At 42.4% G+C, this 25,963-nt stretch overlaps 1 protein-coding gene across 2 annotated transcripts in view; it reads left to right on the forward strand.

The window, feature by feature from the left end:
* Nucleotides 1-11,174: 11,174 nt before the first annotated feature.
* LOC147439343 (cystinosin homolog) overlaps nucleotides 11,175-25,963 on the forward strand; it is a 125,988-nt gene continuing 111,199 nt past the window's right edge. For both annotated transcript variants that reach the window (XM_086485192.1, XM_086485193.1), the window contains exons 1-3: nucleotides 11,175-11,333; nucleotides 11,463-11,595; nucleotides 12,079-12,168. In XM_086485192.1, the coding sequence (XP_086341318.1) occupies nucleotides 11,191-11,333; nucleotides 11,463-11,595; nucleotides 12,079-12,168 (366 nt within the window). In that variant the 5' untranslated portion in view covers nucleotides 11,175-11,190. The remainder of the gene's footprint in view (nucleotides 11,334-11,462; nucleotides 11,596-12,078; nucleotides 12,169-25,963) is intronic.

Consider the following 25,963-nt stretch of genomic DNA (forward strand, 5'->3'; position numbering starts at 1 on the left):
TATATATATATATATATATGTATATATGTATATCTATATACATATATACATATATATATATATATATATACACACACACACACACACATATATATATATATGTGTGTGTGTGTGTGTGTGTAGCTGTTTAAATCTTAACTAATAAGACATAATTGAATTTTTACATTCAAAAGACAGCTGGCCATGGAATAATGAACTGATATGTACAAAAATAACTCAGTATTAGAATTAATTATTTAGGTAAAAAGATTGTAGGAAAGAGATCCTCTTTTAGTAAGACTAGTAGTAAAAGAACTTTCCCATTCCTCAGTGAGTATTTCATTACAGAAAGGTTGCTTGCCAAAGAAAAGAAAGCCATCCAAGATAAGATAGAGTCCTTACCTGCATCCATCCATACAAGAAAACAATTCAGTTAGCCTTGGATGTGTTTTACAAGTATCAATGGACCCTATCAGTTGTTATCCATGTCCATCTTATTGATTTTATTTCCTTTATACAAGCTAGGTTATTCATTAGAACTTGTATGATAGCAGTCTTTTACTTATTACATCAAAATTTAAGTGTTACCTTCTACCTTTTTTATTGAGCTGTGAAGCCCACCAAGAATCCATATATCAATTTTAATCATATTGAGATCTATTTTTTACACCATAGCTTGGTAGCTATGCTTTGTAGTAGGAACCATATACTTACCTTTTTGAAAGACACTTTCAAGGTGTCATTGGTGTCCTTTTACACACCGAGAGGTCAAGAACAACTTAAACCGTTGAAGATGCCCAATGGTATCAAAAAAGAGAGGTTAATGTATCATCTCCCTTTTTGCAACAAAAAAATGCCAGTATAACCAATCAACAGAGTATCAAAAAAGCTCCATCTATTTTAAGTAGACTCATGGATTACCAACCATAGCTTTTTCCCAAAGCCGAAAGTATCAGCTGTATACTTACCTTCAAAATGCCAAGTTTATCACGGATTGTAGTATCCGGCCCGATTAGAGTATGATGCTTAAAGTTTTAACTGTCATGGTTATATAAAAAAAAAAACTCCATCCCCTTATTTGCTATGAAATCCCAATGGTGATAAGCCCAAGTGTGGCAACCAATTTTATTAAAAAAAACAACAGTTTCCAAATCCTACGAGTCAAGCTCCCTCCCCCCTTGAATATTGACTATCCAAGAGAAAGGTTACAACCAGGACAACCCATAAGCCACCCCATTAGTATCGCCATTTTATTAGCTAGGTAAGATAACCTTTTATTGAAAAAAATATAACCCTTAGCTGCTCGCACAGAGCCTGTAAAAAACTTTCAATCCTTGCCAGTGTTCAACAGAGGTCTTATACCATATGTAAAGTAAGATCAGAACCCAAGCCAACTATGCAATGGCACAACACAGTTTTGTTTGAAAACACATAGCCCTTATCGGCCAGTTCAGAGCAACCCCTGCAGAGCGGCAAACTGCCAGGTGGTTATGAGTGAAATTAACAACCCTTAGCTGCAAGCACAGAGGCCATACCAACTTGCAAGAGGAACCACAATAGTTTATGCTTGTGTTTTTAACAGAAATAGTTACCAATATGAGGTTTCAAGACCCCAACCAGTCATGCACAGTGGTTTGCTTTAGAGAAGATCATTTTTAAATAAATGTACCAAGCAACCCTTAGTGGTTTAAGTATGACCATCTGCAACAGACTTATGCGTAGCCCCGATATTACAACCGACGCCATTTTTACCACTAGTAGTGCTCAACCTGCAGCGGTTAAAAAATAAAGCCATAACAACCAGTAGTTATAAGATCATATGCAGTAACGAGCTCAACTACTCATAGTTCCTTTCCAAACAAAGCAGCAGAACAACCACTAACCACCAATATATGCCACAGTATTACATCCAGTCCTTACCATTGACTAGCCCAAGAGGTGCCAACCAATCCCAATATGTAGAGCCAGACAGCCCCCGATAGTAAACCACAGAGGCGACCTAACCAGTCCAAGGTCAGGAGAAACTCTTATATGATGTTTATACCATACTTTGTCAGCTTATAACAGGCGGGGGTGTATCATGCCCAAGGTTACCATATCAAGCTCCTTGATATAACAACAAAAAAATCCGTTTGCAAACAGTTTACAAGAACAACATAGCCATTGGTTTAATTGCACAGTATGCGTGCTTGAAACAAGCATAAGGTAGGACCACCTTTCCTAAATTAAAGCCTTTTAGTGTTTAATCATGTCAGACATGCATAAATACTGTAGTAAACCAGATAACCCAACAAGGGTAAGAAAAAAACCGGAGTCACCTGCGTAGTGAGCTCCATTCTCCTTGGCAATAAAGCAGACAGTAGGTGATCTCAAAATAACTCAACACAACCACAATGGCTAAGTGAGGGGCAAAGATGTGCCCTCACCTGTTTTTATAGTAGGAGGAGGCCGGTCTGTCCGTATGTTGTGCCAAGGTAGTGAGAGAGTCAAGCCGCACGCCCTCATGAGTGTGTGATAGCATAGAGCTGCACGCCTATGGCCATCACTGGAGATCGATAGTCAAGGGGGGAAAGAGGCCGCCTTCACTGCGCCATGATAGCAGGCGCCATTGAACACGCTCGACTCTCCAGAAGTACAGAGCATCATAATACTTTCAAGGACTAAGCCCCCTAGTAGTAGTAAACTTAGTGGTCCATTTTTAAATGCAATCTCTTAAGTTGACCTAGTTTGGTCCAAGCAAAAGAGCAACAAAAAGGGGGATGGGAGGGGGGGGGGGGGGTTGAGTGGGGGGGGGGGCGGGGGTGGGGTTTTCCTTTTGGGAAGTTTTTCTTAAAAAATACAACTTATGACCAATATACCAGAGTGTGTGTGTATATATATATATATATATATATATATATATATATATATAGAGAGAGAGAGAGAGAGAGAGAGAGAGAGAGAGGATGGAGAAGAAGAAGAAGATTAGTTCTACCTCCAATAGATCTAGAACTCTGAATCTGTTCCTTAGAAGGGAATTTGGATAACCAATCTACTACATGTTGGCAATAAAAAAGAATTTGTAATTGGTCTCTCTCTCTCTCTCTCTCTCTCTCTCTCTCTCTCAAAAGAGGCTTATTCGTATTAATTGAACAAGTGATAAGATCACAAGGCCTGCTTGTGGAGCTCCAAATTGATAAAAAGATAATCAATACATCATTTAATATGGTATCATTTCAAGCTATTACATTTTTTATGTGAGTAGCCCTTGAAAAAGGATTGTCCGTTGTAACATTAAGAACTACAATTATTTGTTGTCCTATTTTTGCAATGAAAATGTGGAAGCATGGCAATCACCACATACAAATATTGTTTAATATTATATAATGGACGATATGTTGATACAACACTTTTGATGAAGGCAAAAATTAACTCTATTGCAAGGAGTAAAGCTTTAAGCTTAGAAAGCATCGCCTTGGTGCAATGACAGGTAATCTACCCTCAACGAATAAGATTATCGTATTTTTGAGTATGCCAACCAATTTCCCCTTGGTCCAATGTGAAGCAAAAAAATGTGAAGCTCAATACATAACAAGTATTACTGAGTACTAAGGCACCCACAATTTAACAATGCCCTTTAATTCCAGATTAGACAGCAAACAGAGCATCAAAAAAGGGGATTGAGAGAGAGAGAGAGAGAGAGAGAGTTCGAATGCAACATCCTACAGGAGGTCAAAGTTTCTGATCTAGCTTACCCACATGCATGGCACACACATGCAATCTGGCAATGACGGCAGGCCAGACAATCACAATATAATCCAAAGAAACTAGTAAAAGCAAATAAAGGCTGAAAAACTACCACCCCGAAATGCAATATCACCACAACTGCTCCCACTTTGAGCACCAACTATTTACATCGAACTTAAACATCCATATAGAAGATCAGATGGGGCCATTTGAATGACTAGTGCATGCATCTTGCACTTTGCAGAGGAGGAAGAAAGCAAAGCATCATACTTTTCCTTGCCATCCGTAGAGCTTCGTATGTGCTGAATGACCTAGGACAACCCAAACATGGGCACTTACCACTCCAAAAAAGAAGCGACCTGCTGAAAATTCTTGCCATCAGCACCATCACAAGTTTTCCTTCAAAAGTGCCTTTGATTGGCCAACAGTACTGGGAGGCTCCAATGTGCCCGAGAAGCTAGCATGCTCAGGATTGCTAGGCCTCGACCAAAACAGTCCTTTCTTAAGCTCTTCGGGAGGAAGCGAACCTCTGACAACTTGCTGAGAGATCGAACCATTGAAGCTAGTAAGCATTCCTGGCCCCTTCTCGAACTTTTATGCTAGAAGACAACCCCCATACCATTTCTTCCGCCCATTCAACTCATCATCGTCCTCCTTGGATAACAAGCTCTCAAAAGTTTTTCTCTTGATTGATTTCACCCTCTCTCTCTCTCTCTCTCTCTCTCTCTCTCTTTTCGCATGTGCAAAGACATGATGATAACTCAAGAGCAGGGTGCGCAACAGGTGGCTGCTCATTGTAATAGGTAAGGGGTAGATCAGGGCGGCTTTGGTCTAGCCAACTAGCCGTAAGGCCAGCCCAAACATACTTTGGGGCATTTCTGGGATCCATAGAAAGGGCAGTCGTATAATAGAGAGCACGGCAGCAGGCACATAAAGAAAATCCTGAATTCCAGAACCCTGTGCTGCCTGTATCTTCTATGACCGATGTCCCAACACCCAGCAAGCACTGGCCTAAGCTACAGCAGATTCTTCCGACTATCAGATCATAGAGTGCCCATTTCGTAGCCCCAAGGTCCTCTAATAGATGAGGGACAGGGTCTCTTTCATTAATGAATGTGAACATCTGCCTTCAAAACCCTTGATGCAGGTTAATGAAGTCCTGCACAGCCTCCGCATCGCAGAAATGAGGGGACCCAAATGCGATGGACATGGGGCACTCACTCAAAAAATCCTCCAGCCATGTGATGCTAGAGGTTGTGACCACGAACTTGATGAGGGCTAGATGGGCTAATGCGCCTCCAAGGCTGTGGCCGCAAAAGATGAGACGGTTAATCTACTGCTCCCGTATAAATTTGCAGAGAGGCAACATGGAAGGGAGGATTTCTTCCAGTCTCTGAATGAAGCCGCCATGGTATTGTCCAGGCACTCCACCCTTGAGGAAGCCCATGTAGTTGCTCAGGCGATTGTGATTGATGTCAAGGTCAAGGAGCAAATCTGCAAAGGTTTGAGTGCCGGGAAAGGCCACATATAGAATGACGTCAGAGGTGCCATCCTCGTGTACATTGGCGTCCTTGGCCACGGCCAAGACCAGGTTATGAACGCCAGAGGCGCTCTCACGGTTGGGAAAGAGGACCTTTGTGAAGTGAAGCTGGTGCTTCTTGAGCTCATCTCTACACCAAGGGGCGTTGTGGTATGTGCAGGCATATGCAATCACCGCTCGCTGCGTGTCCTGCTCTTGGTTTACAAGATTTTGACTTTAAGAGAGCTCCATCAAACGAAAGAAAGCCAAACTGGAGTGCTGCATATGAGCAAAATCCACATGTTTCCTTTACAGATGATGAGCAGAAAACGGCAGGTTGCACGTTCCACACCTCCTTGTCGGGCCCCGATCTGCAACGCTGTGTGTGTACACACATACGAACCTTCCCCCAAGCAAATGCCACAGTGCGGTGTGCCAACTCTCCATGTCTCTCGACCCAGATTACGAGGGGCTGCATCATTTTCTTCCACTGCCCACTAACTTAGCTAAAAACGAGAGAGTGCGAGAGAATCGCACTCTTATTATAAAGATTTTACTCTCTAAAACCTTTTAATTTTTTACAAACCGGACAGCTCATGAGTCTTCATGGAGGGTGCACGAAAAAAGAGGAGCCAGACTTCAATTTTTAGCACATTCAATAATATAATCTTGAAAAAAATATTATCTGAATATCTTTTGAGAGAAAACATGGCATTGTCATCCACTCAGTGTCACTCCTAACTTTCTCATGAGTGCTCACTAGAGCACTCATCATTAGAGTTACACACTTTTCATTTAAATGAGTATTCACTATCTAATCAACCAATCAACATTTTTGGTTTAGCAAAAAAAATGCGTAAAAATACAACTCAATTACTTTTTCTATTTTAGTAAGCAAAAAGACATTGCATCGCTATAGCCTTTGCCCTTTGGGCAAGCCAAAAATTTCTAAGAATGTCAAGATGATGATGAATTTGAGAGAACTAAAGCAATAAATTGGAACTGTAAAAACCAAGTACAACTAGCTACATGTGCAAATGAAAAGAACCAAAACTACAAAAAAAACCTCTCTTAAAGATAGTAAAATTCCATGGTTAGCCATTTATGTGTGTGTGTGTGTGTGTGTGTATATATATATATATATATATAGAGAGAGAGAGAGAGAGAGAGAAAGAGATCCAACGATATAGAGCCATTGATCAATGAAAAGAAACACACAGAGAGAGAGAGAGAGGATGGAGAAGAAGAAGAAGATTAGTTCTACCTCCAATAGATCTAGGACTCTGAATCTGTTCCTTAGAAGGGAATTTGGATAACCAATCTACTACATGTTGGCAATAAAAAGGAATTTGTAATTGGTCTCTCTCTCTCTCTCTCTCTCTCTCTCTCTCTCTCTCAAAAGAGGCTTTTATTCGTATTACTTGAAAAATCTCTGAGAATGCCCAGATGATGATGAATTTGAGAGAACTAAAGCAACAAATTGGAACTGTAAGAACCAAGTACAACTAGCTACATGTGCAAATGAAAAGAACCAAAAACGACAAGAAAAGCCTCTCTTAAAGATAGTAAAATTCCATGGTAAGCTAAATGGAGAGAGGATGACAACAACCTTGAAAGATAGGCCGTTCCACCAAAACCACACTCTGCAAAAACTCTCTCTCTATCTCTTTAAATATTTCCATACATATAATATATATATATATATATATATATATATATATATATATATATATATATACACACACACACACATACATACATACACACACACACATATATATAAGTGAAGGGTAAGACTGTATGAATGAAAAGCCTTTTGACAATGAAAAAAAAACTTACTTTGTTAAAAAAAAAAAGACTTTCTACTAGAGTAAATCATAGACTTTTTACTCTACTAGAGTAAATCATAGAAAAAAGATAAATTTGAGGAGGATTTTGCTTTTCAATACAAATTTGGCTTCTGAAGATATATTTGGATTTTTTAAAAGGAAAATTTGTCAAGACCAATATTGATATTATTTTAACAACTTGTGTATTTTTTTATTTTAAAATTTTAAAAAATTATTCTAAAGAGACACTCCTATACTCTTAAGTTCTTGAAAAATTGACACCTCCACGTGTCACCGCAACAATCAACAACTCAGTGAGGGAGGGGGGTAGCACAATTGCGCACGCATACACGAGAGATGCGTACATGAGAGAGAGACTAAGGAAAACTCGAAGGTTAAGTATGTTTCTACAAATAAGAGGGACTTGCTTGCTTATGGAAAAGTTAATCCGTCCACATATCAACTCCAGATGTAGTTCAAGTTTGTCACGGATGGGGGGGGGGGGGGGGGAGAGAGAGAGAGAGAGAGAGAGAGAGATGGTAAAGAGAGTAGGTTTGTGGAAATCCCATTATCAGATTTGACAAGAGTGCATTTGATTGTGTGAAACGTCTTCTAAGATCATGGCTAGGCCGTTGTCAACGCACGGACATGCATGTGCACGCGCGTGTGTATTTACACACACACACATATATGTTGCCACCTTCGAATAAGGTGAGAAGGAGAGTGCCACAGTTACTTCTTCAGGACCACAACAACGCATGGGTCACATACTACTATATATATGTACATGTTGCTTCCTTTGGGGGAAGGTGAGGGAGGAGAGTGCCATGATTGCTTCTTCTTAGCCACAACAATGTGCAGGTCACATACTAGTTCTTAGTTAAAACAAGGTGATAAGGCACGAAGGCGTGCTAAGTAAAGGGAAACGAGGGAGAGTAAGTTTAAGTAAGTGTTTACAATCATATGGAATTTTTGTTATGTTTTAATATAAAATTGTATTAGCTATTTCTAAAAAGTGGCTCCTACTAGCTCGCTTAAAATAAAATACATTGATTGAAAGATGTTGTCAAGATTCCCACTACCCTCATTGCCTAGTCCTCACCTCCTGCTCCTATCGCAAAACCTTTTTTCATCTATGTGTTGTCCTTCCCTACCTTTGGACTCATCCCTATGAGCCTGCAAATTCGCCTTTCCTACGATCTTGTACCTAAGCTTCCCCCACCATTCATGAACTTGCACCTACAGAGCAGTCCTCCTACGCCATCTCCACTATGCCTATATCAAGGGAGGACACATGAGAGAGAGAGAGAGACAGAGAGAGAGAGAGAGAGAAGAAGAAGAAGAGATTCTATTTACCTATGCTTTATGAAGAGTCCCTACCTCTGCTCTACGACGAGAGAGAGAGAGAGAGAGAGAGAGAGAGAGAGAGAGAGAGAGGGAGGGAGGGAGAGATCCCTAATTGGGAGACATGGCCTCCACGAGGTATAAACAGACACATTAAAAATCAAAACAAAAGAATATTATAATGCGTTCAAATAAACATAGAAAATAATTAAACAATTTAGTGAAGTAATTTTTGCAAAATCCTCAAATGAGAGAATTGTATATCAATACCTCACTATATTAGTGTTCGAGAAAGGTGTGTCTGAGCTTAGGCTTAAGCCGATTGAAAATTGAGATTAGCCGGTTGCACAGGATGGTGAAGGGGAAAAAACCTGATAAAATATACTAGAAAATAGTTCGAACATTTTGCAAATTTAAAAACTTCTACTAGTATTTTTCACAAGACTTTTCAATCCCTTACGGACAGTTGTCTCTCAAAGAAATTTGAGGTGCCTTGGAGAATAGCTTTCTATTCCAAAGTTTTAGCTTTCTATTCATAAGACTTTTGAATCCCTTAGGGACACTTGTCTCTCAAAGATATTTGAATGACCTTTGCCCATAGTGCACTAAGGCCTTTAGCAGGCCAAAAAAAGGCCACACTAATCCCTTTAAGTGTATTTTCCTCAACCCAGTTTTCAATACTTGGAGATTATCAGTAGATTGAACGCGCGAGCACTTATATTGTCATATGTTTGGGGGGGGTCCCGGGGGACACCCCCATGTATTTTTACCCAATCATTACAGTATAAAGTAATCAACAAATATATAAAAGGACAAATCTCTCATTAGCAACCACTGCCCAAAAAAAAACGAGACAACTCAAGCATACACATGTCCCCTCTTAAAGTTTAGTTTGATTCAAAAAAAAATAAAATTAACATAAACACCATGAAAGAACTTATACAAAGATAGGTTCATATCATAAGAAATTTTCTATTTTTTTTGAAAAACTAATAATTTTTCTCAAAAGCAAATGAAGTTCAAATCAAAGCTGAGGTGGACTCGCTGCAAAAGCAGGACCAAGAGAACACACAGAAGCAAGCCAAGCTGCAAGTTGATATGGACACATCACTAAAAAGATGCCAAGAGCTGGAAAGACAGAGTCAGGCAACAAACCAAAAGCTTCAAAGAGCAGATGAGGAGTATAAGAAAATCAACAAATCACTGACGGATGCGGAGAAAGAAAGAGACAACTTGATACTCCAGCTTGCCGATGAGTCCAAAGAAGTGGAGACTTTGAGGAATGATAAGGAAAAAGCGGAGCTAAAACATGAGGCCAGACAAGACAAAGTTATAGAGCTGAAAGATCAAATAAAAGTGAAAGATCAAACAATCCAGAGGCTAAGGGCATCTCCGGGCAGAGTCAAAGCCACTACCTCAACTAGCACTGCTTCAGAGAAGGATATATATGAAGAACAAATGAAGGAACTCCAAAAGGAGTTGACACTAGAGAAGAGACAAAGATTGATGCTGGCCGAGGGCTCCCTAGTGATGCAAAGCCGTTTGGAGGATGAGAACAAGGCCAAAAGTGAATTTTCATACTATTAAATGAAGCTATCTTAGATTAAACTTGCTCGGTTTTTTCATTGCTCGGAAAGACTCACTCACCAATTGGCAAAAAGACTCTCATCATGGAAGCAAGCTTCTATGAACATAATGATTTATTCTTTGTTCCTTTAAAGCTTTTTTCAAGCATGCCAAAAAAGTGAATGTACCTTTGAAAAATAACATTTTAAAAGGCTTTGATTTCTTTCTGTGTCGTAAGACTTTTAAGGCTATTAGGGAAACTTGTCTCACAATGAAATTTGAACGACCTTCACCCCTTTGGGTACTAATGCCTAGGTATTCACCCCCTACTAGTGGCAGGTTCTTCTATTTATTCATTCGTCCCAAGATTCCTTACCTTAGCAACTCATACCCCTCAATAGATGGTCGCCCCTCTAAAAATTGTGATTGGAGAGTCGAACACGGGCGTGCAAAGGTATGATGTACTGTGAATTACTGTAGACCACAAACACAGCCGCCTTCGGATGTCAAAGCCTTGAATATTAAATTTAAAAAAATATCTACAGCCCCCCCTCCTCCCCAGGTGCGCAGAGGTTCAGCTGGAAGCTTGCGAGGCGAAAGGCCTCTCCGTCTTCTGTGCGGCCCTTGCTCCTCTGTCTGCCAGCTCGCCCACACACCCTTCTGGTTGATTGCCGCATTGCTCGACAAAGTCCCTATTCCACCCTTGTCCGTATCTGCTTTGATTTCTTCTATTTTTTTATTTGATTTGATTGGGTACTCCCTACTGCCTTTAGCATATAAAAAAAAAAAACAATGTCTCTTCTCCTATGCTGCGGACATGTCGCGGTTCGCACTTGCTCGTTTTCACGCATGTGCATTGCTTAGCTGTTGTGTGTTTGAACTTGCCTCCCCTCATGGCCTTATAGAGTCAATTCACATGGGCACTGGGTTTACAATTGGTTGCCAACCAGTTGCGTACTTTTCTAGTTCTCATGAGTGGTTGCCAAAAGAAAACTCGCAACCACTCATGCATGTGCACTGCTCAGCTGTTGTGTGTCTGAACTTGCCTCCCCTCATGGCTTCATACTCGGTGCTCCTCGCACTCGCCACTTGCCCAGACCAAGGCCGACATTTGCTCTAATAATCCTTTTTCAAAATGTGTGACATATTTATGTCACTAAATATAAACTTTTATATTTCAAACTTTTTCACTTTCACTAAATATAAACTTTAGTTCATTGAACTGGGATGCTTGCTCTTATAACGACGATGGGCGCTGAGTGGAACTCCTTCCCCTTGCAGGTGCTCTACCAAGTGCTCGGCTGGTTTGCTTTTGGCACTTGGTCCTGCAGCTTCTACCCGCAAGTCATTCTCAACTTCCGAAGGAAAAGGCAAGCAGTCCTCCTGCGTTTTTTTAAAAATGTTTTTTTTTTTGGATTCTGCATATGACCCATGATCTTAATTACGATCATGTGCTCTTGATTCTGAGCATGATTTGTTCTCGTTTTGCCTTGCAACAGTGTTGTCGGTTTGAACTTTGATTTTGTGGTGCTGAATTTGACCAAGCATTCATCGTATTTGATCTACAATGCGTGTATGTACTTCGTCCCTGTTGTGCAGTACCAATATCACTTGAAGTATGGTTTTTCAGAGGTAAGACAACTAATCCGGAGTTCCAATTGGCACAGTGACTTTCCAATTATGAATACGTACATGTATGTGGTTCTTCAATGTGCTTGTGTGTATGAATGCATGATATGTAGTGCATATCAGCGACTGCACATCATGGTAACATGTATGCTTTTATGTTTGCATGTGGTGCTAAAACGTGCTTGCAAGGAACTTTATTCATGCTTGGATGCATATGGGTGTCTGTGTGAATGCAAAAACACATCCTATTGGAATGCACTCACATGGAGGTCATTCATGTTTGCATGCTAAAATGTTTGTATGCAAAACGGATTCAATTAAATGCGCACACAATTAATTTTCTTTGTTCTATAGGTATGTCACATGAGTGTTGCTTGATTGTCTGGACTCTGTCTTATGCAAAGTTTTCATACAGTTCAGACCTTTCTGAGTTTATAGAGATATATTAAGCAAAAGTCCTTTTTTTGTTCATTATGTTGCTTGCAGTTGATTCCAGTGGCAGCCAGTGATGTGGCATTCTCTATCCATGCTGTCCTTTTGACTTGGTTGACTGCCTACCAAGTTCTCATTTATGAGGTTTGTTGAAGCCTAAATTATCTTTATGCCATATTCACCTTGTTTGGACTCTATAAAAGAAAGACTTTGACATATGCTAAAAACTGTATTAAAAGCTGGTGCTGCATAACTTGTTGCTTGGAAACTGAAGATTTAATATAGGCTAAAGAAACTTTGAGGCAAAGATCTTGTTTCTCTTGGTCTGGCCCTTGGAACTTCATATTGCTGAACGTGGGCCATTCTCATGGGCAGTGGTTATATGCTGTAATCAAAATCTGTATCACAATACTGACAATGCACTTATTAATTTAAATCAATTACGAAGAGATGTAGGTGGAGATGGAGAGAGATACACCTGTTATAGTTCAAGCATATCTCGATTTGTCGAGTTGGTCAACAGGTCTGAATTCTACGCAAGAAGATTGAGAAGCTTTTGGGATTGGTTGCTTTATTTTAAGTGGCTTTTAAATTGACAGCTTTTGGGCCTCTACTTTTGGGCATCCCTTGTAAACTTATAAATAAGTGGGCAGGGCCCTCACAACTCAGAGCATCTGGACGTAGAGTGTGAGAGTCAGAACCCTCCCACTCTCTTGTACTTTGAACACAGATTAATACAAAAAAATTACCGAAAGGGGCGCCAGTCTTTGGGGCCAATATTTCTAGGCACGGAACTCCGTCGGGTCGTGTCGAAGCAATTGTGAATCGTGAATTGTTTTTGAAGTAAATCTGTGCTGTGTTGTGGTAGAATCTGCACTTGGAGTGTCCAAGTTTGTTACACACACACAAAATGCCTTGCGTTAAAACCGATGACATGGCAATTGTACGGACGACCTGGAATGTCACGAGGACGTGGCAACTGCTAACCTTAGTTGTTGGTTTCTACCCGATGATTTTTATTTAATTTTTGGGACCCTTTGGAAAGCTTGCCTTCTTCCTTGCTCTATGTAGCGCGACGATTTGCTCTCGCGCATCTCTCTCTCCCCTTTGCACATATGGGAATGCCGCACTAGTTGGGCTTCTCAGATGACCATGTACAGTTCTGGGGGTTTTATTCGTGTTTGCAAAGGCAAGAGCCTTTTGTACAGGAACCAGATTAGCTTTAATGGAAAGCTTGCCTTCTCCCTTGCTCTATGTAGTGCGACGATTCCACATATGGGAATGCCGCACTAGTTGGGCTTCTCAGATGACCATGTACAGTTTTGGGGGTTTTATGCGTGTTTGCAAAGGCAAGAGCCTTTTGTACAGGAACCAGATTAGCTAATTGCCAATCCCCTTCAGGTACGCACAGCTCCATCGCAAAGGAATGCGAAAATGGAGAGTTTTCTCGCGTGAAAACTCGTCCGATTTATAGGGAATTGTCCCATTGCGTGCGGAAGCGTTTGACACACACGTACACGTGTTCGCTCCGCCCAAAACGATCCAAAACAGAAAATTACAGCCTGTTGTGTTTTTCTGCAGGTGTAGGGTTTCGCACCTAAACTGCAAGACAACACTAGGGAAGCCTCGGGAAAGCTGTGGGATGCTTAAATAGGGCTTTGGGCACCTGACAGTGACAAAACAGGGAATTACAGCATGCTGAAATTGACTTGCAACTCATTGGAAAGCTTCTATACCACAAGGGAAAGTGTCCTTGATGTGTACTTTTGACCTACAGGTTTTGTTATGTTGGCAAAATTAGGTCAAAAATTAGGTCAAAAACCTGCAATTACAGCCATGGACAGCTTGGTGAGGGTTAGGTGGAAGCGTTCGGATCGTTTATTTGCGAGGGGAGCCTCGGGAAAGCATTGGGTGCTTGTATATGATAATTTCGAGAGATTTCCCGCAAGGAATTTCGTCTAATTCAAGGGGCAAGTGACCCTACAGATGCGAGAGCTCGAGGGCTATCCACAGAGGTGATCCGCACGCGAATCGGAGCGCAAAAAAGAGAATTCAGCATGCTGTAATTTCGCCAGGTTTTGTAAAGCGCTCTAAAGTGCGTGGAAAGTCACCGTGTACTTGGGATTTTGTCGGTGGAGACTTCTATTGTGTTATGTTGCCGAAATCCGGTCAGGGTAAAGGAATTTCAGCCCAATAAAAGTGGGACAGCTTGTAGAAGTCTAGAGGTTTTTTGCAAGTTTAATAAGAATAAAGAAATAACGAAAGGGGCGCCAGTCTTTGGGGCCTACGAGGTGTCGCTGTCTGCTTCGTAGCGCTCTAGCTACCAAGTCGTGAAATGTCTTGAAGTGTTGAATTCCAGTCTCAGAGGTTTATTTGTGAAGTTTCTGTGTGTCGTAAAGTTTTTTTTGAAGTTAAAGAATTGGGTGAAAGCAAAAGTCTACCGCCCTACGGGCCGGTTTCATGGTTCCTCGCCGGGATAGAATCGCTTTTTTCTCAAGAAGTGAGCCTCGGTTGGTTTTTGGGTGAAGATAGAGTACATGAACTTAGAATTACACTATGGTTGATAGGACAAATGACGCTAGGGAAGAGGGTTCCTCTCCACAGGACAGACATGCTATTCCTCCATTGTTCGAGGTTGGCGAGAGTTCATGGCCATGTCCGTCTGCACCTCTTGTTGATGTGAATGCTCCTCCAGTGCAGGGCTTTATGATTGGGCAACTTGAAGATAATGCGTTTAGGACTGGTTGGTTGCAGTTGTGAATGTGTTTTCTCGATTGGTGCGGAACCCAAGGTTTTATGGAGTTTTTGCAAGCGCCATCAGTGCCACAGTAGACAAGGCAACTCACGCAGCCAGTAGAGCCCGATGAGGCACAAGCCCATGTACTTTATGCGTCCCAACAGAATAGGGAGCACTTGGACGTTGCGAAGTTAGGGGCTCCAAGACAGGTTCCTTTTGTCCATGAACAGGTGGTTAGGATGCCAATTCCACAGGTTTTGCCAGTTCAGCCCGCCACCTTTCAAAGTCCACATGTTGCATTAAATGGACAGGGAACCAGTTTCCATGCAATGCATCAGTTTTTTCCACCACCCACGGTACATCCTAGGTATTTCGGGGGTGGATCTGTGTTCCAGAGTATGGCTAATTATGCGCCTTGAAACCAGCAATATATGCCAGGAACAATGTATGCAAGGCATGATGCAAAACCCTATGTATGGTAATATTGTCACGTGACACATCCAGCCCTATGTGTTCGTGGACAAGGTACATCATGATCAGAGTTCAGTTAGTCTAGTCAGTCTAGATTAGAAGTGATCTGGCACTTTTGTGAGTCTATTTGTAGACCGTGCATGCCCAGTCACTTGGTATAGATGCATATCCTCTGGTTGCCCATAACATTATCATCAGTATTCCCTTCAGAATCCATTAGAATCAGTTAGGGGATTTTTTCAGTGCATTTAGCCTATTTTACCTATTTTTGGCATTTTTCACTTATTATTTTTAAGTGACTTCCCAACAAAAGTAGGTAGGGCAATTTTGCTAAGTTGATATATAAGCAAACCCAAGTTAGCACTAAATGGCAGAAGAGGCAGCAGGAGCTCCCCGCTCAACAGGAACCCGCAGTACCCCCAACCTTGGTGTTTTCCTCTCCAATCAGCCTAGCGTTTTTGGTCTTCATCAGCACCCCTTCGAGCCTTGGCGTTTTTCAGCTTTGCAGTCATCGCCAGCTTCCCAATTTGCCTAGCATTTTTGCTAGCGCTACCCAAAGCTGCCAGCGTTTTCATTTTCAGCCTGAAGTGAAGAAATTGCAGCAGCGTTTTCAGCCTTAGGAACAGCTTTCAGCCTTAGGAACAACAACAGATTCAGCCCTAGCCACTTGCAGAAGATCCCCATTTTCAGCCTTCAAAAACGCAGCCAAAACAACGTTTTTCAGCAGTCCGAAACAGTCCCAGATTTTCAGCCATAGCGTTTTTGGACAGCAGTAGAAAGATTGCAGATTTTAGCCCTTAGGTCGACTTCGTCATCACCGTCGTCATCGTCGACATAGCCTAGACTTGCATCGGTCACATGAGTCATCATTGTACCCGTTTGTGCAATCAATAGTAGACCATTCTCGCTGACGAGAGTGGGGCCTTCGGAGGAGGGTTTTACAACGTCTCTGGTGTCGTATCTCTCTTCTCTCTATCTCTCAGTCTTATACACTTTCACACACAATGTCCATTCACTTTGTTTGTGATCATAGCACTCTCTCATTAAGAACGGAAGGCTCTACCTTCCATAAGAACAAAAAGGACCTTGAGCACAGTTCGGAGCACTCATCTTGAGCAAAGCGCAAACATTCATTCCGCTGCACCTAACATTGGTATCAGAGCTTTGGCAGTGTTCTGTATCACTCAAGGAAAGAACCACAAGAATCACAAGATTTTTTTTCTCTTTTTGGCTTGTTGCGGTCGCACGAACCCAAGTTCTCTTGGGCGTGTCGATTCCTAATCGTGTTTTTTGAAGAGTGACAGGAATCCCAAGAAAGAAGGGCTTGTCCAGCCTCCCCTTGTGTCTCTTTTCACTCATTGAGAGCGGACCGTGCACTTGACGGCCGGCCAATCGATGTGAGGTGGGAAAAAGCAACCTTGGTGTGAGCGCAAGGCCGCCAAGGGGTGTGCCTGCGGAAAAGAGCAGAACTCGGGTGAAGAGAAGATCCTTCTTAAACACGGTTTGCAAGCGAAAGAAAACCTCAAGAACCTCAAGAACCAAGACCCCCAAGAACCCAAGTTCTTCGTGGACTTAAGAACCCAAAACCCCCAAGAATCAAAGTTCCTCGTGAACTTAAGAACCCAAGACAACAAGAACCCACAAGAACCCACAACTTCAGAATGGTCATCACTCGAAGCGGAATGGATACTTCGCTTGGAGGTGATGAGCATGAGAGAGGTGAAGAAGAATTTTCCCCACCAAGAGGTTTTTCCGACCCTCCCCCTGCCCCATCTACGACAAAGATTGCACTAATTCCTATGGAGGTTTTGGAGCAATTGTTTCTGAAACAGAATTTAGAACGCGAAGCAAGAAATGCAGAAAGAATGGTAGAATTTGATCGTAAATGCAAAGAAAGAAAAGCAGAAATGGAACGCAGACGCGTAGAAGACAAAGCAAAAAGAGAAGCCGAAAGAAAGGCAAGACAAGAACGGCGCGACCGACACATGCAAGAGTTCTTGCGACTCTTGTCTCAAGTGCAGGCACAGATGCAAGAGATTTAGGAGACGGAGACTCTCTCGGTCTCTTCTTCTCCAAAGCATGACACACAGGATTTGCAGGATTATGAGAAGCATGATGATTTGAATGACAATGATTTGCATGATGATTTGGATGTTAATGATGAGCATGATCAAGATGTGATTTCTCACAAGCACGATGAGTTGCATGAAGATGATGTGATTGTTCACACGGATAATGTGTTAGTTGATACTTTTTCTAGCAAAGCTAACCTCGTTGCAGATTTGATCAATCACGAAGGATCGATCTTGGCTCTCGAGTCGAGGTCCAAAGAACCCCCTCATGAAGAAGCGATCTTGGCTCTCTAACCTAGGTCCAAAGAACCTTTACAGGAAGTACTATGTGTTGGAATGATTCATACGCACGCATTGTTTGAGTGTTTCATTCGTGATCGTTTCCTGTATTTTAGTCAACGTCTTTATGTGATCCCTTTTTCTAGGCATGACACATTGTACGTTGAGCACGTTTCACTCATGAATGAGCACGAATGTATGCGGATTATTCATGAAAAGCTGAAAAGTATGCATATAAGGAAGTCACATTCCGTGTCTCTTCCTTGGCATGACACAGTACTCGGAAGAGCACATGAAAGTACGAGCACCAAGCATGGGCATTTCCATTGTGAATTGCCAAGTTGATTGCTTCAAATCATAAGAGAAAGATTCAATCTCATTGTTTGCGTGTGTGTGGTGAACGGGTTTGCACTCCGTTTCTTTGCTCATCTACATTGCATGCACATTCTATTAGGACGACAAGATTTTTTCCACTCACTTTACATGGAATAGGTATGTTCATGGTTTTGTGTTGGAAATGGTTTCAGGGATTTTCAGCCATGGAGATTCTTGAAGATGGAAGAAGCACGACTCTATACGAAGATGAAGCATCGAAGGAGCCACAGAAGACTTTGTTACTCTCGGCGCGGCCCAAAGAAGCAAGTGTTGCAGACCTTTATGAAGTTTAAGTACCGCACGACCAACACATCATGGTGGGCTGGCGAAGAGTTTCTTCTAGGATTTCGGATGCTATTGGCGATCTCCCTCGACGCCATACAGTTCGATACCAGTACCTCACTTTGAAAAGGAGGGGATGTCACGTGACACATCCAGCCTTATGTGTCCGTGGACAAGCTACAGCATGATCAGGGTTCAGTCAGTCCAGTCAGTCTAGATTAGAAGTGATCTGGCACTTTTGTGAGTCTATTCGTAGACCGTGCATGCCTAGTCACTTAGTATAGATGCATATCCTCTGGTTGCACACAACATGATCATCAGCATTCCCATCAGAATCCATTAGAATTAGTGAGGGGATTTTTCCAGTGCATTTAGCCTATTTTACCTATTTTTGGCATTTTTCACTTATTATTTTTAAGTGACTTCCCAACAAAAGTAGGTAGGGCAATTTTGCTAAGTTGATATATAAGCAAACCCAAGTTAGCACTAAATGGCAGAAGAGGCAGCAAGAGCTCCCCGCTCAACAGGCATCTTCTCAGCAGGAACCCGCAATACTCCCAACCTTGGCGTTTTCCTCTCCCATCAGCCTAGCGTTTTTGGTCTTCATCAGCAGCCCTTCGAGCCTTGGCGTTTTTCAGTTTTGCAGTCATCGCCAGCTTCCTAGTTTGCCTAGCGTTTTTGCTAGCGCTACCCAAAGTTGCCAGCGTTTTCATTTTCAGCCTGAAGTGAAGAAATTGCAGCAGCGTTTTCAGCCTAGGAACAACTTTCAGCCTTAGGAACAGCAACAGATTCAGCCCTAGCCACTTGCAAAAGATCCCCATTTTCAGCCTTCAAAAACGCAGCCAAAACAGCGTTTTTCAGCAGCCCGAAACAGTCCCAGATTTTCAGCCATAGCGTTTTTGGACAGCAGTAGAAAGATTGCAGATTTCAGCCCTTAGGTCAACTTCGTTATCACCGTCGTCATCGTTGACATAGCCTAGACTTGCATCGGTCACATGAGTCATCATTGTACCCGTTTGTGCAATCAATAGTAGACCATTCTCGCTGACGAGAGTGGGGCCTTCCGAGGAGGGTTTTACAACATCTCTAGTGTCGTATCTCTCTTCTCTCTATCTCTCAGTCTCATACACTTTCACGCACAGTGTCCATTCACTTTGTTTGTGATCATAGCACTCTCTCATTAAGAACGGAAGGCTCTACCTTCCATAAGAACAAAAGGAACCTTGAGCACAGTTCGGAGCACTCATCTTGAGTAAAGCGCAAACATTCATTCCGCTGCACCTAACAAATATCGGCATGCAACAAGGCGTTCAGAGCAATCGAGGCTAGTTTGGGGTGCCACATGGCAATTTTGGCATGGCTGGTTTTTTTGGACAGCAGCCATATATGGCACCTTTGACGCAAAATGTCAATGGCCAAGGGGTGCCGATGATCCCTATTAGAGTGCCCATGTTGCAAACGCGTCCCTATGATAATTTGGGAGCATTGGAAAAGCCAAAAGCATGCAAAGAAGGTGGTGCAACTGTGAAATTTGAAACTTTCAGTGGCTTTTAGGATATAGCAAAGGCTCTTACTTTCCTCCAGCAGTGTGATACAGCTTATGCTGGAGGGAATTTTACAGACGCCTCTAAGGTCAGGAAAGCTGCCACTTTCTTGCAAGGCAATGCGCTCACATGGTGGATGACACTGTTGATGCAAGGACAGGCACCGGCCACATGGGTATACTTCAAGAAAATGTTTGCATCTGCATGGTTGCCAAATGAATTTGAAGCTGATGTCATGACGGATTGGCACCAACTCACTGTGGCTACTTGCAAGAGCCTACAGGAGTACAATCGGAGGTTTTGTAAAGCGTTGCTCCCAGTAACCTCCTACAAGTTTGTGCCATTGACAGAGCAGATTGAGAAGTATTGTTGTGGGCTGCCTGAGGGCTTCGAGATTATTGTACAAAGAACAGAGTGGCTACCCTTACTCAACTTATGGAAAAAGTTTCCAACACTGGTCTTGCCTTGTTGAAGGGAGAAGACAGTGGGTTTCAGGGCAAGGTGAAAGGGGGTACGTCAAAGAAAAGACTAGCTGTCACAAACTGATGACGTGGTAGTGCCCATACATGCTGATGTGGCAGCCAGTACGGACGCTCGAGGATTGTGCTGACAGAGTGCTGACGTGGCAGCCCGGAATTTGCGTCGCAAATTACGTTGATGACGTGGCAGTTCGTACGCTGTACGGAATTCTGGAAATTACGTTGGCTGATTTTTATGAGCAGCTTTTGGGATAATTGCTTTTGAGTGAGAACTTTTTAATTAATTAATACTTTTGGAGCTCTGCTTTTGGGCATCCCTTGTACCAATAAATAAGTGGGCTAGGCCTCACTTCTAAGAGCATCTGGACTCAGAGTTTGAGAGTGAGCGCTTGCCTACTCTCTTGTACTTTGAACACAGATTAATATAAAAAGAAATACCGAAAGGGCCGCCAGTCTTTGGGGCTAATACCTCTGGTCACGGAACTATTTTGAAGTGAATCTCTGTTGTGTCGCGGTAGAATCTTGACTTGAGGTGTCCAAGTTTGTTACAGTGGTATCAGAGGGTGGTTGATTTCTCTTCTACCGGGAAATTTGGTCCTTTTCTCGCAGCACTTATGATTCCAACAAGAATTAATCGACTTCTTCTGCATCTGCGGATGTGGGAGGAGATCATGAAGAAGATTCTCATGATTAAACAGAGGAAGAGTACGGCCCACCTCGGCCTACTGAGTTTGAGATTGAAGAGATGGAACGTCGACAGCTGGTTGACGAGGCAACAAAGCAGATGATTAAAATTGCGAAGGATCCAAAATTTGCAATTTTTTTGTCTCAACAATCCATTGCAGAAGTGCACACCCAATGGCAGAAAGCCACAAAACTTCCCATCAAAACGGCAATCAAGAAACCTCCTTCTCCGAGGATGTTTATAGAGCAAGAATTACAAGAGCTGGTTCAGGCACAGATCAACCGGCTTTTGGGCGCAAACAACAAATCCAAAAAGCACAAGAAAGGAACTGACTTCCCGGGTTATTTGGGTCGTCAATCTTCTTTTGCATCGGCAAGAAATCAGAAGAAGCGTGTACGATTTGAAGGACTACCCAGTTCTTCTTCTTCTTCTTCTTGTGACAATTGTTCTAGCTCTTCTGACTCGAGCGAAGAAGACAGAAAAGACAAAAAGCGAAGCAAAAAGCAAAGCTTTGGAAAGGACAAGAAAAAGGCAAAGAAGCCTAAATTTCGCCCAGTTTCTGACAGTTCTATGGAGGCGTCATCCTCAGACAGTTCAAACTCCGATGATCACATGTTTTATGAAAAAAAGAAGCATTTTTACAGAACCAACCAATATGACTTCCTCGAAGATAAAAGCAAGAAAGTAAAAGAATTCAAAGGTGGACAATCGATTAAGTTTGACTCTATTTTTGGATTTCGAGATGCTCCAAGGGCTTTGGCCTTTATTCAACAATTTGACAAAGCTTTCTCTGGAGGGCATTACTCGAAGCACTCGAAGATTCGGAGGGCTACATCTTTCTTCAAGGGAAATGCTCGAACATGGTGGTCCACTCTTCTTCTGAGTCAGGAAGCTCCAGTTAAATGGTTGAAATTCAAAAGGCTCTTTATTTCTTCTTGGCTGACTCGGGAGTACAAACGAGATATATGAACCGCTTGGAATCATCTTCGGATGACCAAGGGAGATTCTCTGGACGCTTATTGCGAGAGATTTTGGAATTCTTTTCTACCAACCTCTTGATTTAAGGAGGTCTCGTTTAAGGAACTGATTGAGCGGTTTTGTTGCGGACTTCCTACAGTGATCCTAGCCTACTGCATGGAACAAAAGTCTAATTCTATTCAAGAATTGATGGGTCATACGAAACGGGGTTTTGCGATACATTCGGGAAATTTGACTTACCCCACTGATGAGATCTTGACTCAGAGAACCCAACAGGCTTCTAACAATGAAAGTAGAAAGAGTTCCCAAGAAAAGAAAGACAAGGATACACGACCCGAGAGCGCCAGTTACATCAAATAGGGGAAGTGTTTTGGATGCGAGGAACATGGGCATGTCTCCGCGAAGTGCCCTAAAAAGGCACAAGAACAGAATGAAGATAGGCGAGGGAGTTCGAGAGCAGCTGAGGAACATGGCAGAAAAGGCAAGATGAAAGTAGGATTGGTTCTAGATTGCATGGGTACTGACCCAAGCATGATTGATGAAAGTTCAGAACTTTGCCGAGCTTGGGGCAAAGTGAAAGATCAAGAACCCCTGATTATCTTTGAGGGAGGAGCCAAGGCCAACTTCATTTCACCTGAATTAGTGGCGCGGCTCGAGTTTATACCTGTTCGGATGGGACTACCAACAGAGATAGTTCTAGCGGCACCCGGATAGGACAGCCATTACACTTGTACTTCGGTTGCATTGTTAGGGGTATTTGGGGCACGAGGACTTTTACATAATGTCCTTGGAAGGTTGAGACGTCCTCCTTGGAGTCCCTTGGTACCATAAGAACAACGCCATGGTCGATTATCGGGCGAAGAAAGCGACTTTGACAAATGAAAAGGGCAGAAAAATTGTACTTGATGTGAAACTGAAGGGCGAGTTTGTCCCTATTGTATCGGCTTTGGCCGTTTCCAAATTAATTAAATCCAGTCTGTTTGTTTACTTGATCTATTTGAACGAGTTAAATGATGAACACAAAACGAATATGTCTGAACTTGATGAAGAACGCCAAGATTTTCTCCACACTCATGCCGATTGCTTTTCTGAGGGCTTGCCAGGCGAGGTGCCACCATCTCGTCCTGAGGATCATACCATTGATCTGATACCTGGAAGCACACCACCGAACCAGCCACCTTACCGTGTGAGCCGAGCCCAGAATGAAGAGATTATGAACTAAGTGAAAGACCTCTTCGAAAAGGGTCTTATCCACCCGAGTACTTCACCCTACTGCTCTCCGGTGTTGTTGGTTTTAAAGAAAGACGAATCGTGGAGAATGTGCATTGATTAAAGAGTTCTCAATAAAATCACAATCAAGAACAGATTTCCGATTTCGAGGATCGATGATATTCTTGACCGATTAGAGGGATCCTCTTGTTCAGGATCGATTTGAAAAGCGGATATCATCAGATCCGAATCGCGTTGGGAGATGTCTACAAGACAGCTTTTCGGACGAGCTTTGGCTTATATGAATTTTTGGTGATGCCTTTTGGTCTTACCAATGCTCCAACGACTTTCAACCGAATGATGGATTGGATTTTCAGAGAGTACAGATCTTTTGTTGGCACTTTCTTTGATGACATTACAGTCTTCTCCAAGGATGAGGTAGAACATAGACACCATTTGCTACAGGTCTTTCAGGCATTGCGAGATCACAAGTTAGTAATCAATGCCAAGAAGAGTGAATTTTTCTTACTGGAGATGCACTTTCTGGGATACATCGTCTTAGTAGCAGGAGTACAGATGGACCCGGCCAAGATTGACACTATACGTGATTGGACCGATTTGAAGAATGTTCATGAAGTTAGAAGCTTCTTGGGCTTATGTTCTTACTACCGGCGGTTTATTCGAAAGTTTGCAGAGGTCGCTTCCCCTTTGCACATTCTGACACAGAAAGGAGTCCCTTTCTCGTAGGGACCCACAGAGGTGACTGTCTTTAAGACTTTGAAAGACTACATGACCAGTTTTGACTTTGCCGCATTTGCAAAAGTCATTCGAAGTATATTGAGATGCTTGTGCTCGTAGTCTGGGTGTGGTCTTAATGCAAGAAGGCCATGTCATTGCCTATGAGAGCCGATTGTTTTCAAGGCCGGAATTGACAGCACAGATTTATGAGAAAGAGCTTTTGGCGGTTATCCATGCTCTTACTTAGTGGCGACATTACCTACTCGGAGCCGATTTTACGGTCTTCGAGTGAAGAAAACAGGCAAGCCGGATCATTTAGCGAGAGTGTTCATTGCCCAGATATTCAGATTACATGGCATGCCTGAGACAATAATCTCTAACAGAGATCCCCGATTCATGAGTTTGTTTTGGAAGGCTATTTGGGAGAACATTGGCGGCACGGTTGCAGTTCTCGTCATCTTTCCACCCTTAGAAAGATTGTAACAGACTTCGACACTCCAAGTCAAGAATCAACCGCGACAGCACCAAATAACCACTTCAAAACAATTCACAGATCACAATAGATTTGCACTGGCCCGGCGGAGTTCCGTGCCTAGAGATATTGGCCCCAAAGACTGGCGCCCCTTTCGGTATTTCTTTTTGTATTAATCAATCATCAAAGTACAAGAGAGCGGTTAGGGTTTCACTCTCAGACTCTGCATCCAGATGCTCTGAGAAGTGAGGCCCTCACCACTAATTTAAAGGTTACAAGGGATGCCCAAAAGTAGAGCCCCAAAAGCTTTAAAAATCAAAAGCATCAGTTCTCTCTCTCTCTCTTAGAGAGTCTTTTCTCTTTTTTTTTATAAAAAAAAAGCAAAAGCAAAATTCGCGTCGCTCATCATTTTCCAAAAAAAAATAAAATAAAAAAAAAATCCGCCTCCGCAATTTCCGGAATTTAGGGTTTCTGGCAAAAATTAGGGTTTGCAGGAATTTTAGGGTTTTTGGCAGAAATTAGGGTTTCTGCTGTCTGCCACGTCATCACTTTGTGACATACCCCCCTCTTGAAAGCATTGTAATCGACCGCGATTACGCCTGCAAAACCGACAAAAGCCATAAACCGTCTTAGCAGACACTGACTATTAGTACCTACGTACTAGGAACACACATCTAGCACATGTACAAAATCGACAGTCACATCACACGACATCACAGGACATCACCAGACATCACAGGACATCACATGACATTCAACATTCATTCGGATCTTAGACCATGATTTATCGGCAATGTAGCTAGCAATCACATCTAGGTCCAATCGGCACCTCATCGATGTCCGATTGACTAACCCCTATTGCAACCATGTCTATTCGAGATCAAGTAGACCAAAATGCTGCAGTCATTTCGGCTATCAGTTCCTGCACTCACAAGAAGGCAAGAACAAATCAGTATCATAATCAGGAATTCCATTTCAAAAAGTCATCCAGCAGAATACTGTCAGCTCTCAGTATCCCTGAAGCTCAAAGAGACATTAGTGACTTTAGTATCAAAATCGAGGCATCTGTTGACAAAGGAGCGGAGTAACTCCCCTCTTGTGCATCCCACTGCACCAGATCTTCGGCCAAGCTGAATTCTGGGTTCCATTTGGAGTAGACTATGCTAAACCAAAACATCGAGGTAAAGTTTCACAATCCGAGGAGTATCTGCAAGGTCCTCCTCCTCCATCCACTTCGCATCAAGTGCAGGATAATTCTTGAACTTAACCAAGAACCGCCTTCGGACTTTACCCTTATTCTTCGTATCCTTATGTGCCAAAATCTGTTCAGGAGCAAGGATCTCCTCGTTTTCTTCCACTTCGGGTTGCTCATCAGGCTCCCCATCATCAGGCACATCACCTTTAAAAGGTTTCAAGAGATTCACATGAAATGCATTGTGAATCCTCCAAGTATCTGGCAGTTTCAGTCGGAAGGAGACTTCATTTATCTTTTCAGTAATCTGGAAAGGGCCGTAGTATCGCATACTAAGCTTTGGAAAAAGCCTCTCCTTTCCCTTGTTACTTTCTTAGGCGTGCCTTCTCAAAAGTAAGAGCACCCAATCATCCTCCTTCAGTTTCC

This window comes from Adiantum capillus-veneris, chromosome 16 (assembly GCF_014529385.1).
Source record: "Adiantum capillus-veneris isolate H3 chromosome 16, ASM1452938v2, whole genome shotgun sequence".
In the NCBI taxonomy this organism is placed as follows: Eukaryota; Viridiplantae; Streptophyta; class Polypodiopsida; order Polypodiales; family Pteridaceae; genus Adiantum; species Adiantum capillus-veneris.